The sequence below is a fragment of the Aquarana catesbeiana genome, linkage group LG04 (genome assembly GCF_042186555.1).
Source record: "Aquarana catesbeiana isolate 2022-GZ linkage group LG04, ASM4218655v1, whole genome shotgun sequence".
Classification (NCBI taxonomy): Eukaryota; Metazoa; Chordata; class Amphibia; order Anura; family Ranidae; genus Aquarana; species Aquarana catesbeiana.
In genome coordinates this window covers 432,262,185-432,276,926 of record NC_133327.1, presented here as the reverse complement: position 1 = coordinate 432,276,926, position 14,742 = coordinate 432,262,185, and the positions used below count along the sequence as shown (strand labels likewise).

General features: G+C 44.5%; 1 protein-coding gene across 1 annotated transcript in view; it reads left to right on the top strand.

Annotated features, from left to right (window-relative positions):
- NMBR (neuromedin B receptor) overlaps window positions 1–14,742 on the top strand; it is a 539,948-nt gene that overhangs the window by 492,102 nt on the left and 33,104 nt on the right. The window contains exon 2 of the mRNA XM_073627396.1: window positions 13,539–13,887. Coding sequence (XP_073483497.1) covers window positions 13,539–13,887 — 349 coding nt within the window. The remainder of the gene's footprint in view (window positions 1–13,538; window positions 13,888–14,742) is intronic.

The window sequence follows — 14,742 nt, the reverse complement described above, 5'->3', positions numbered from 1 at the left end:
ATATATGGGACTGGTGTTGGTAAAAGAAGGCCCACATAGCTTATCGTCCCAAGTGAACAGGGCCTAAAGTTGCCACAGGAACAGAAAGTAAGAGGAAATTTTCCTATGGAACATGAGTTCCAGTGACAATTATAAAAAAGGATTTCTCTTCACTTTTAGAAGATTTCCTCCTACTTCTTGCTGCATAGCTAGGACATTAGGTGAAGAGAAATTCCCAATAGAACACTAAAACAAAACGGACATAGCTCTTAACCATTTCCTACTACATTGAAAAAAAAAACAAACAGTCTTGGCTCTACATACACTTAAAAACATCACGAACGCTGCAAATAAGCATAATCAGGGTGAAATGCATCCAAGGGGCATAGCTTAGGGTACGGACTTTGTTGAAAGCCTGTTACATTGAATAAACCTTGTGTGACTTTGTTTTCTGACTTGCTATTCATGCTGAGTGGGACAAGCTCTTAGGGCTTTCACCTGGTGAAGGACCTGAGAATTATACACAGAGCTTGGAGCGGAGCAGTTTTTCTTTGAGCTTCTATGGTAAATAAAATTATTAACTTAAGAAACATAATGCTTTCACTTTACATACTTGCAGAACAAAACATTTTTAGACAATATGCTTTCAAAACATTAACACACATTGATAAGATTATAGTTAACTAATCACTGTCACACACACATACACACACACACACACACACACACACACATATATATATACAGTTGTGCTCATAAGCTGACATACCCTGGCAGAGTTTATGATTTATTGGCCATTTTTCAGAGTATATGAATGATAACACAAAAACTCTTCTTTCACTCATGGTCACTCATGGTTAGTGTTTGGCTGAAGCCATTTATTATCAACCAACTCTGTTCACTCTTTTTAAATCATATTGGCAACAGAAAATACCCAAATGACCCTGATCAAAAGTTTACATACCCTATTTCTAAATACCATGTATTGCCCCTTTAACATCAATGACAAGTCTTTTGTGGTATTTGTGGATGACACTCTTTATCTTCTCAGATGGTCCTTCCTCTTGGCAAAAAGCCTCCAGTTCCTGTAAATTCTTGGGCTGTCTTGCATGAACTGCACGTTTGAGATCTCCCCAGAGTGGCTCAATGATAGAACCTTCACTTTATTCTGCTGTAGCCAAAGACAGGTCGACTTGGCCTTGTGTTTTGGATCATTGTCATGTTGGAATGTCCAAGTACGTCCAATGCGCAGCATCCTGGCTGATCAATGCAAATGCCCCTCAAGTATTTTTTGATAACATACTGCATTCATCTTGCCAACAAGTTTGACCAAATTTCCTGTGCCTTTTGTAGCTCACACATCCCCAAAACATCAGCAATCCCTCTGTACCTTTCATCATAGGCCTTGTTACTCCTCTCCAAATGTAGCATTTATGGTTGTGGCTAAAAAGCTACATTTTGGTCTCATCACTCCAAATGACTTTGTGCCAGAAGGTTTGAGGCTTGTCTCTGTGCTGTTTGGTGTATTGTAAGCGAATACTTTGTGGCATTTGCATAGTAATGGCTTTCTTCTGGCGACTCGACCATGCAGCCCATCTTTCTTCAATTGCCTCCTTATTGTGCATCTTGAAACAGCCACACCACATTTTCAGAGAAACCTGTATTTCACCTGAAGTTATTTGTGGGTTTTTCTTTGCATCCGAACAATTTTCTTGGCAGTTGTAGCTGAAAATTTAGTTGGTCTACCCGACCGTGGTTTGGTTTCAACAGAACCCCTCATTTTCTACTTCTTTATCAGGGTTTCAACACTGCTGATTGGCCTTCTCAATTCCTTGGATACCTTTTAATATCCCTTTCCTGCTTTATACAGTTCAACTATCTTTTGCAGCAGATCCTTTGACAATTCTTTTGCTTTCCCAATGACTCAGAATCCAGAAACATCAGTGTAGCACTGGATGAAAGATGCAAGGGTCTGTCAGGAGTCCAGAAACTCATTGACCTTTTGCACACACACACACTAATTGCAAGCAAACAAATCACAGGTGAGGATGGTTACCTTTAACATTCAAACCCCTTTGTGTCAACTTGTGTGCATGTTATCAGGCCAAAATCACCAGGGAATGTAAACTTTTCATCAGGGTAATTTGGGTAGTTTCTGTTGCCATTATGATTTAAAAAGAGTAAACAGAGTTGGTTGATAATAAGTGCCTTCAGCCAAACACTAACCATGAGTGAAAGAAATGTTTTTGTGTTATCATTCACATTCTCTGAAAAATGGCCATGAAATCATAAATTCTGCCAGGGTATGTAAACGTATGAGCACAATATTAAGTAAATCCCTTTTTTTATTAAGTAGATTTCCTTTGCCACCAAAACAGCTTATTGTGCTGCCAAAACAGCCCTGACCCATGAAGGAAAGCATGGACTCCACTAGACCTCTGAAGGTATGCTGTGGAGCCTTCAGTAGGAGATCCTTTAAGGACTGTAGATTGCAAGGTGGAGCCTCCATGTTCCGGACTCGTTTTTCCAGCATATCTCACAGATGCTTGATGAATTGAGAGCTGGAGAATTTGGAAGCCAAGTCAACACCTTAAACATGTTGTTGTATTCCTCAAACCATTTTTGCTATGTAGCAGGGTACATTAAAAAAAATAACACGAGTTTGCCTGGATCAACCAAAATTAATTACTAATAAATATGAACCACAATAGCAAGTGAGTATAAATCATTCATCCAAATGAATGCAGTTGGATGCAGTTCTGATTGCCCTAAGTGCATACAAGAAAAACCAAGAGAATAAAGTTCTCTTAAGAGGGTCAACACAGAATACTAGGATAAATACAAACTGGCTTTATTAGTACAAAAAAGTAACCACTACAAATGAACAAAAAAAAAGGGGAGGGGGGGAAGGGCAATAGATAGATGGCTGGCACAGACCTATTAAAACTAAGACAACTTTGTCAAAGGATTAAAAACAAAGGGAGCCGCGGCTACACATCCCACACATACACACCAGATATTCACCACTAACACAAACTATAAGTAGACTGATTGTTTGTGAGTACAAAGCATGAGTAGGAAATACTTGATGAATAAATTATTCCTATAGAGAGGCTCCCAAGGGTGGAATTCAACAAACATAAACCAACAGTGTGGTATACTGGTTTGGTGGGTGGACGTTCTGAGTGTGCTGATCTGGTATAGCAAATTAGCAATACATCGGGGTCATTACAATATAGGAGCACAGACCCTAAGCATGTATAGGTGATCAGATTGTAGCATATGAAGCAAGCAGCATGGCTAAAAAGTTAATTTGTCAGCAAGAATGAAAAGCAGGTGCAGAGGCAGCGGATGTATATTCATGCAGATAACATCATCAGGGGGAATATAATGGTCAGTAAGGACATATAATACAGGTGCTGAGTGGGGCATAGAAACTCTCACCAATCGCACAGAGTCCGTCATCCATCAATAGCATAACTTTACCCCTGGAACGCTGTGGCCATGAATGCCGCTCCGTACTGGCCAATGGATAAGTGTCAGGAGCCAGGGAGCGTCTCCGCTCGCCGGGCTCCGGTGCGCATGCGCGGGGGATTGGCGCTTCGCCGCACACCCGTCCGCGGCCTGATGGTGCAGCGCGTGCGGGTGCACGGCGGACCTTGGGTGCGCACCGTCGCCCATGCGGGTGCCCGGTAGCGCGTCACACTGACGCGCTCGCCGGGCAGGGAGACTATATCTGACGGCTCCAGCGCCCAGTCGGGTTGCTGGTTTGTCGTCAGCTCTCCCTGCTCCCTGTGCCTGTTGAAACCTCTGATATCTGCTTGTCTGTATACTGAACCATTGGCTTGTCTAAACTACTACTCTTCCGGATTGCCCTAATTACCTGCCTGATCTGTGTACCGAACCCTGGACTGTTTAACCATTACTCTGCTGGTCTGCCCTAATTACCTGCCTGATCTGTGTACCGAACCCTGGACTGTTTAACCATTACTCTGCTGGTCTGCCCTAATTACCTGCCTGATCTGTGTACTGAACCCTGGACTGTTTAACCATTACTCTGCTGGTCTGCCCTAATTACTTGCCTGCTCTGTGTACCAAACCTTGGCCTGTTTAACCACTACACCACTGGACTACTTGATACCCTGGTCACTACCTGCTAGATACCTAACCTCTGCTTATTATTCCAGTCCTGCCTCTGCCTTACTCCGCCCTGATCTCCGGTCTCTCCTGCGAACCTCAGAACACCCGCTTCCAGTCTAGGAACCTACTATCTACCGGAAGCCCGTGCCTCCGCGTGCCCTCAGCTTCCTGTACCCATTTCGGGGGTCTGGGTGCACGTGGTCGTAAGGGCGAGCCGCTCTCGGCATCTCGGCCTCGGTGAGTATAGTCTCTGACAGTACAAACCAGCCAGATGTCCGAGGCCGACAGAGCGCGATCTCCTCTGGAGATCCTGTGTCAACAAGTATCTACCCTCGCTGACTCTGTACAGAAATTACAGGAAGGTTATACTCAAATTGATAACCGTCTTCAGCAGATCACAGGGTCGCTACCTTCCGCAGCCGCAGCTCCTGCACCCAGCAGTGGGGGTCCGCTCCCTCAGGCTTCTGCCAACCCCACCGTCGTCATGGCACTTCCTGAACCCAGGGTCCCTACGGTTCTCGGGGGACCGTAAGAAGTTTAGTGCCTTCAAAAACGCATGTTCCCTCTACTTCGCTCTACAGCCGAGAACCTTCTCCTCAGAAATCGTCAAGGTGGGATTTACGATTTCCTTATTATCCGAAGAACCCCAGGCTTGGGCCCATGGCTTGATGGAACAGAGCAGTCCTGTCCTGAACACCATCGAGGCCTTCTTTGAGAGCATGTCCCAGCTCTACGATGATCCGCAGCGTATGGCTACAGCTGAGGCTATCCTGCACCATCTGTCCCAAGGAAGAAGCCCTATTGAGGACTATACTGTGGAATTCCGTAAGTGGGCGGCCGATACCAATTGGAACGAGCCGGCCCTACGTTATCAGTACCGCCAAGGCTTGTCCGAGTTACTCAAGGACGAATTAGCTAGGATGGAAACCCCTGCTTCACTGGAAGAACTCATTCAAGCAGCCACGAAGCTAGATAGACGACTGCGGGAGCAACGCTCGGAGCGGTTCCAGGGGCCACGCCCCACCTGGGCGTTGCCAAGACCCCACTCCGCACAAACCCCGACCTCAACTTCAGCTGCTGCTGCACCGGTCCCTGAGGTCGAACCAATGCAGCTTAGCTTGGTTCGAGGCCCGCTAACCTCCGAAGAGAAGCAACGCAGGCGACAGTCGAACCTATGTCTCCACTGCGGGGGAACCGGACATTTCCTGCGCAGCTGTCCGATCAGGCCCAGTAAGTCTCCTCAGCCAAATGTATTAAACTATCCAAACAATAACATTCCCAAGACTTACGTGATGTTGTTTATTTCCCTACAGCTTCCGGAAAGGGAGATTCGCTTGCAGGCCATCATTGATTCCGGAGCATGCAGTTGCTTCATAGACTCTGCCTGGGCGCACAGTTTGAATATTCCGCTACAAACTAAAGAGCAGGATCTACGAATACATCTGGCCGATGGATCCCTTCCTTGCTCAGATCCCATCACCCAGGAGACCCAACCCATTCCAGTAATCACTGATTCCGGCCATCGGGAGTTCTTACGGCTCGACTTGATTCATTCACCTATATTTCCCGTTATACTAGGCTTACCCTGGTTATAGGCTCACGATCCACAGATTAGATGGAGCACTAAGGCAGTATCCTTCTCCTCTCAGTATTGCTCTCAGCACTGTTTGCTCCCAGCTCCCAAAGTTTGTGCCACCATGGTTGTGCCATCAGGCAATCTCCAACATGTTCCCTCCGAGTACCTTGAGTTTCAAGAGGTCTTCAGTAAACAGATGGCTGACCGCCTACCACCTCATCGGTCCTACGACTGTCCAATCGATCTCCTTCCTGGATCCGAGATTCCATTCGGCCGGATATTCCCTCTCTCCGAAACCGAGCTGGAGGCTCTTAAACAATACATAGACAAAAACCTCAAGAAGGGCTTCATCCGTCCTTCATCCTCACCCGCCAGAGCGGGTATCTTTTTCGTTGGGAAAAAAGACGGTACCTTAAGACCCTGCGTAGATTATCGACAGCTCAATAACATTACAATTAAGAACCATTATCCGTTACCACTCATCCCCGAGTTATTCCAGAGGTTCCGATCAGCTAAGGAGTTCTCTAAACTTGATCTCCGGGGGGCCTACAATCTCGTCAGGATCAGGGCTGGAGACGAATGGAAGACGGCTTTTAGGTCCAGATTCGGGCATTTCGAGTATTTAGTGATGCCATTCGGACTCTGCAATGCCCCAGCCACCTTTCAACACCTGGTGAATGACATATTCTGAGAATATTTAGATGACTTCCTTGTATACCTGGACGATATTCTTATCTTCTCCCCTACTCTAGAGATACACAAGAGGCACGTAAAAGAGGTTCTTGCCATACTTCAACAGCACAAGCTATACCTGAAAGCTGAAAAGTGCGAATTTGAAAAGTCAACCATACAGTTCCTGGGATTCATACTTTCAACCAATGGGGTCGCAATGGACCCACAGAAAATTCAGGCAATTCAAGAGTGGCCGGCCCCATCTAACAAGAAAGGAGTACAGAGGTTTATAGGCTTCGCCAACTTCTATCGGAAATTTATAGTTGGATTCTCGGCCATCGTGGCACCTATTACCCAATTAACTCATCAGCACAGTTCTTTTCAGTGGTCCGCAGCCGCTCAAGAGGCTTTCCCAAAGTTAAAGAAGTTGTTCAGTTCCGCCCCAATTCTCTGCCATCCTGACCCGACTCAACCCTTCGTATTAGAGGTGGACGCATCGGAGATCGCAACTGGAGCAATTCTCTCCCAGAGACAGGGACCAAAGGCCATTCTACACCCGGTAGCTTTCGCCTCTAGGAAACTCAGTCCACCGGAACTCAACTACGATGTGGGTGACAGGGAGCTGCTGGCTATCAAGTTCGCTTTAGAGGAGTGGAGGTATTTGCTGGAGGGGACAGTACACCCGGTCATGATCTTTACGGATCACAAGAATCTTGAGTACCTCCGAACAGCAAGACGACTAAAACCCCGCCAAGCCCGCTGGGCCCTCTTCTTTTCCCGTTTTAATTTTCATATAGCCTACAGACCTGGAGCAAAGAACGGAAAGGGCAATGCTCTTTCGCGGATGTTCTCCGCAGACTCTCAAATATCAACACCCAGCATGATCCTCTCTCCTCAAAATTTCCTCGGGTTAACTCAGGCAGACTTAATGTCATCTATCAGATCCTCATCAGGCTCGTGCACAGAACCAGTAGTGCACTCCTTAAAGAAATATGAAGACCTCTTCTGGATTAAAGGAAAAATATTTGTACCACAAGTGACTCGGCCCTTAGCTCTTAAGATGTGTCACAACCATAAGATGGCAGGACACTTTAGGAATAAGAAGACGGCTGAACTTCTTTCTCATTCTTTTTGGTGGCCAGGATGGAGAAGAGACTGTAAAGAATATGTGGCGTCCTGTTCTCTGTGCCAGCGGAACAAGGGCCCAAACACCAAATCCTGGGGCCTGCTCAGACCTTTGCCCATCCCGGAACGGCCATGGGCTGATGTGTCCATGGATTTTATTGTTGACCTACCTACCTCAGAAAATTTTTCTACCATCCTTGTCATTGTCGACCGCCTCTCCAAGATGGCCCATTTTTTGCCCATGAGAGGTACTCCCTCTGCCGTAGACACGGCCAGCGTCTTCCTAAAAGAGGTTGTTAGGCTCCATGGGATACCAAGAAGCATCGTGTCAGATAGGGGCGTTCAATTCACGTCCAAATTCTGGAGGGAACTCTGCAAGGCCCTGGGCATCAACATTTGTCTCTCTTCAGCCTATCACCCCCAAAGCAATGGCCAGACGGAGAGGACCAACCAAACGTTAGAGCAATACCTCCGCTGTTTCTGCTCGGGTTCTCAGGATGATTGGGCGAGTCTTCTTCCCTACGCTGAATTTGCGTACAACAATTCAATTCATGCCTCTACCAACCAGACTCCCTTCTGGGCCAATTGTGGGTTCCATCCCACGTCCTTTGCTAACAACATTCCCGAAATGGCAGTTCCTGCAGTCCAGGATAGGATAACCTCGTTGCAATCTAACTTCCGGAAGATTCAAGACATATTACACAAGGCACAGGAAGACTACAAGAAACAGTACGATCGGGGCAGAAAGGCAAACCCAAAGTTTGACTTAGGAGAGGAGGTCTGGCTGTCCACCATTAATCTTAGATTACCATTGCCATCTCGAAAGCTTGGACCTAAGTTCATTGGGCCTTTTCAAGTCAAGAGGATCATCAACCCTGTGGCTGTTGAGCTGGCACTTCCCAAGACATATCGGATTCATCCTGTCTTCCATGTGTCACTATTGAAGCCTGTGGTGCCTAGTCCTTTTCCGGGAAGAAGAGAGCCTCCTCCTCCGCCAGTCAGAATCGATGGCGAGAATGAATTCGAAGTGGAATCCATTCTGAGTTGTAGGAAGAAGGGTAGGCAGCTACAGTATCTGATTCAGTGGAAAGGGTACCCACCTGAAGATAATTCTTGGGAGCCCGCTAGGAATCTGCACGCTCCACGGTTAATTCAAACTTTTCACCAAGATCATCCAGAATTGATGGCTGACCTTGGCGTCCAGTGTCCGCCCTTAGGAGGGGGGCACTGTCAGGAGCCAGGGAGCATCTCCGCTCGCCGGGCTCCGGTGCGCATGCGCGGGGGATTGTCGCTTCACCGCACACCCGTCCGCGGCCTGATGGTGCGGCGCGCGCGGGTGCACGGTGGACCTCGGGTGCGCGCCGTTGCCCGTGCGGGTGCCTGGTAGCGCGTCACACTGACGCGCTCGCCGGGCAGGGAGACTATATCTGACGGCTCCAGCGCCCAGTCGGGTTGCTGGTTTGTCGTCAGCTCTCCCTGCTCCCTGTGCCTGTTGAAACCTCTGATATCTGCTTGTCTGTATACTGAACCATTGGCTTGTCTAAACTACTACTCTTCCGGATTGCCCTAATTACCTGCCTGATCTGTGTACCGAACCCTGGACTGTTTAACCATTACTCTGCTGGTCTGCCCTAATTACCTGCCTGATCTGTGTACCGAACCCTGGACTGTTTAACCATTACTCTGCTGGTCTGCCCTAATTACCTGCCTGATCTGTGTACCGAACCCTGGACTGTTTAACCATTACTCTGCTGGTCTGCCCTAATTACTTGCCTGCTCTGTGTACCAAACCTTGGCCTGTTTAACCACTACACCACTGGACTACTTGATACCCTGGTCACTACCTGCTAGATACCTAACCTCTGCTTATTATTCCAGTCCTGCCTCTGCCTTACTCCGCCCTGATCTCCGGTCTCTCCTGCGAACCTCAGAACACCCGCTTCCAGTCTAGGAACCTACTATCTACCGGAAGCCCGTGCCTCCGCGTGCCCTCAGCTTCCTGTACCCATTTCGGGGGTCTGGGTGCGCGTGGTCGTAAGGGTGAGCCGCTCTCGGCATCTCGGCCTCGGTGAGTATAGTCTCTGACAATAAGTTCGTCCAGAGGGGGATCCCTCGATGTATATTCGCTGCCTCGGTATCGTTCATTTCAGGAAGGGGAAACAGCCGTCAGCTGTTTGTTCCGTGCTGACAAACACCGAGATTGTAGAGCGCGCGGTTACCAGTGATGTGCTGATGTCACGCTGCTCACGCATTTCACCAGCCAGTGGACGCTGGTTTCTTCAGAGCAGGGAGGAGTCGGACAAATAGGTATAAATAGGCTGTGGAGGATGCAATTATTATCAATAACCACTAGATGTCGTCCGAAACAACTCTCAAGCAGAACATTCAGCAAAGGAAGAAAATGCTTACAAAGTGCACTGACACAGTAATAACAAAAAGAATTAATTAGCAATAGCGGCTGAGATGGAGACAGTAAGAAATTAACCTCATTAAGAATTAGATTGCCACAATATAAGGGGAAAAGAACAAGTTTATTCCATATAAACAGAAAAGGGGAATTATATACTCACTTATAGACATTTCACTTTTCTAAGAAAGGCTGTAAACTGCATTCAGTGTTTAACCCTTTGGGTACCATAAAGTCCAAATAGTACATCCACATCTTCTCCTTTTGGACAAGGATGGTATCAAAGTGGCCCCTCCTAGGGGGCAGATTTAGCACATAGATCCCCTTAACTGTCAGGCCTTTTGGGTCCCTATTATGAAATTTAGTAAAATGTAGGGGGATCGGATGATCATCATCCTTCTTCTTAATACTACCGATGTGTTCGCCGATCCTAATGCGGAGTTGGCGTTTAGTTTTGCCTATATAGATTTTATTGCAAGGGCAAGTGAGCATATAAATGACAAGTGTAGTTGAACAATTAATAAACTGTTTGATTTTGTAATTTTTACCTCCGCGTGGATTGGCGAACACATCGATTTGATGTATATATTTGCAAATGGTACAATGTCCACATGCATGCATGCCAGGGGGCGGTTTAGACCCAGTGAGCCAGTTCTTACTTATGGTTCGCATATATTCAGAATGAACTAGGACGTCACCTAGATTATGTGCCCTTTTAGCAGTCAGTAAAGGTCTTGGACTAACTATGTTGGCAATTAATGGGGCAGATCTCAAAATATGCCAATGTCTGTTAAGGATCTCCTGGACCTTAGTCCATTGAGAGCCAAATCTAGTGATGATCCTAGGAAAATCCTGCTCAGAATTATTAGATTGCAGGGGCTTCATTTTTGTGGCGAGGAGATCAACGCGTTTCTTCTTTAATGCATTATTTTTAGCCTTATTAAGAGAGCGATGCGAATATCCTCTTTGTCTAAATTGCTGGTACATCTCACGTGCTTCATTTTGGAACTGTTCATCCTCAGAGCAGTTCCGCCTTATCCTCAGAAATTGTCCTGTGGGTATCCCATTCATCAAGGATTTTGGATGGTGGCTCTGTGCTAGGAGGAGGGGATTGGCTGCTGTCTCCTTACGGAAGGTACTAGTTATGATTCTATTTCCAGATTTAGTAATTTGTAAGTCAAGGAATGAGAGCGTATCAGCATGGCAAGAGTAGGTTAAATGTATGTTTCTTTCATTGCAATTCAGTTGAGACATAAACTCCACAAGCTGTTCTGCCGAGCCCACCCATACCATGAGGACATCATTGATGTACCTCAGCCACAGAAGACAGCAGGGTACATTATCCTGCTGACAGAGACCACTGCCATCAGGAATACCATTTCAGAAAATGGGGTATACTTGGTCACTAACAAAGTTTAGGTAGGTGGTACCTATCAAGTAACATCCACATGAATAGCAGGACCCAATGTTTCACAGCAGAACATTGCCTAAAGCATCACACTGCCTCCGCTGGCTTGCCTTCTTCTCATACTGCATCCTGGTGCCATCTCTTCCACAGGTAAGTAACATCCATGCACCTAGCCACCCACATTATGTAAAAGAAAACATGATTCATCAGACCAGGCAAACTTCTTCTATTCCTCTGTGGTCCAGTTATGTTGCTTACATGCCCATGGACACCCTGACTGATTATGGATTTATTTCCTGGTTTTATTTGACAGCACTTGGCCAATCAGGAGGCACCAAGTGCTGTCACATGGGTGAGGAACAATGAGTCAAAAGCCCAATTATACCCAGAAGCGGTCGTCAATTCACTTCACTCTATGGCTTCCAATGGCTGAATGAAATAGTATGAGTATTTGCTGATGGGGAAGGGTAGTAGTTAGGTGACCTTTCCACTCAGCTCTGCATAGGCAAAATAAAGGTATCTCTATATTTTAAAGATAACTTTACTGGGTTTTGAATTAGTGAAAACTGGATTAACTAATGCAATCATGCTTTAGCATAGGTATGCAGAGGAGGTATAGCACATATATGAATAGTGTTGTGGTTTGCTTTCTGTTGCTTAATATCGCAGTAATGAGTGAATTACCTGTACTTTCTAATGCCCTGTACACACGGTCGGACATTGATCGGACATTCCGACAACAAAATCCATGGATTTTTACCGACGGATGTTGGCTCAAACTTGTCTTGCATACACACGGTCACACAAAGTTGTCGGAAAATCCGATCATTCTGAACGCGGTGCCATAAAACACGTATGTCGGGACTATAAACAGGGCAGTAGCCAATAGCCTTAGTTTCTTAATTTATTCTGAGCATGCGTGGCACTTTGTGCGTCGGATTTGTGTACACACGATCGGAATTTCCGACAACGGATTTTGTTGTCGGAAAATTTTATAGCAGGCTCTGAAACTTTGTCTGTCGGAAATTCCTATGGAAAATGTGTGATGCAGTCTACACACGGTTGGAATTTCTGACAACAAGGTCCTATCACACATTTTCTATCGGAAAATCCTATCGTGTGTATAGGGTGTGTACAGAGAAATAAAGATAAGTTGAAGACCAAAGGTTATACTGTTTGTAATCAGTTTTTTATTCAGCATATAACACAAAAAAATAGAGATTATAATGGGATGCAGCACTAATGCCTTGCTAGGATACCAGTTTGGTTCTTATCTGGGTTTGATTTTATGAATGTATTTTAATATACAAGTGATCGACTATAGTGTTTTCCTACTTCAAGTAAATGTTATGTTCTTTATAATAATTGAAATACATAAAGAAATAATCTGGATATCTGTGCCTAATCTTAGAATCAGCAGCTCCTTTGTAAGAAATCAAGGCACACTTTGAATTAAGTTCATTGAGGTGCATGACACTTCCTGGGCTTAGCTCTATTATTTATATTTCACAGCTTTAAAGTACTAACAGAAGACAGCTATCGCTGTAGTTCTGGGAGAGCAACACAGATCCTTCTGAGCTCTGCATCTTGAACAGGGGAGTCGCTGTAGCTGCTATGACTGCCCCTCCTCTCCTTCTACCTAATCACAGAAGCCTTGGTATTATGTGATCACATTCACAAAATACCAAGGCTTCTGTGAATGGACAGCAGAGGGGAGGGGCGGGCATAGCTTCTCTGAGTTTCTCTGTCTCTCTGGCAGAGCAATAAACCTGCCACATGTAAATAATAGGGATAAGCCCAGGAGATGTCATGCAGCTCCTTGGACTTAACTCATAGTGTACTTTCCCCTTTTACAAAGTGGCTGAATTCCTGTAATTCAGCTTTCATTTTAGAAAATAATAGAAAAGAAAATTTCAATACATGTTTCAGTTGGATAAATAATTGTTATTTTTAAATTGTGTTAATAAAAGAGTAGATTTTCTATAGTAATGACTAAACATACATCATGTTTCTTTCTGGAAACAAATCCACTCGATTCAATCAGTAGATCCAGAGTATCCATTAAATACTATTTTGCCTGAAATTATAGCCATGCTTACTGCCTGTTGAATTAGTTCAGCACTTTCAGTTATTAAAAAGAGACACCTGTCTATGTAGACCTGATCATTCTAATACCTGGTATAATAAATGTTTATTTATTTATTTATTTATTTATTTTTTTTTTTTTGTAGATACAAGGCTATTGTAAATCCAATGGATATCCAAACATCGAGTGCTGTTCTGTGGACATGTTTAAAAGCTGCGGCCATCTGGATTATTTCAATGCTTTTGGCAGTCCCTGAAGCCGTGTTTTCTGAAGTGGCACACATCAATGGGTCAGACAATGTCAGCTTCACAGCTTGTATTCCATACCCACAAAATGATGAGATGCATCCTAAGATCCATGCAGTGCTAATTTTTTTGGTTTACTATCTTGTTCCACTTACTATTATCAGTATTTACTACTATCACATTGCAAGGACTTTAATTAAGAGTGCTCACAACATTCCTGGGGAATACAGTGAGCATTCTAAGAGGCAGGTGAGTAAATTTTTATATAATAGAGATATGTAGCATGGTACCACCATCATTTCTTGCTTCCAATACAGCAGCTGTGAATCCAATCAGTCAATATTAACCAACTAAGCTCCAGAACCATGTTCCTTTTAGACAACTGGCCTATTCATTTTGCAATAATTTATAAATATTTCCATACAATATTTATACAACTTTCATGTATTTTACAATTAGATTATATTGGAAAGTGTGTGAATCCTGGGTGAAAGTTGTTGGAATGTATATATATAATATAATATTTTTTTTTCTTGGGGGGGGGAGGCAAAGTTTTATTTTGCAGATATTGTCCATCAAAGGTGGTTACATTTTTTTAATAAGATAAGTAAATAATAGAACATATATCATTTTACATGTTACTATGGATACTGTATATACTATTTTTGACAATTCATCCCATTTCTCAGTGTATCAAAATTATATATCTGATACAAAGTGAAAAGTTATTTTCAAATTAAAGGCAGTTTTGTAATTTTGTTTTTACACTTCAATAGCAAAAACTAACTAAGGTGGTCAGGGCAAAGAAGAAGGAAGTCTGGGCCAGTAAGAGAAGCAAGAGGTTGGTCAGGGGTTAAATAGATAGGACTATTATTTTAAAAAAGACACTAAACTTTTTATACATTCTGGTTTGGTAAAGAGACTCTCTCACTTTAAAAATGCTATAAGATGCTGACAGGTATGAGATGAAGGCATCCAGAAATAGATACCTGCAACAATTTTCAGTTTCTTCTGATTTGCCGGAATGCTAGGCTTTTCTTATGCTGGGCTCTTCTGACTGGGCAAAGCTCCAACTCTTCTGGATAGTATTCTAAAAAATGACTT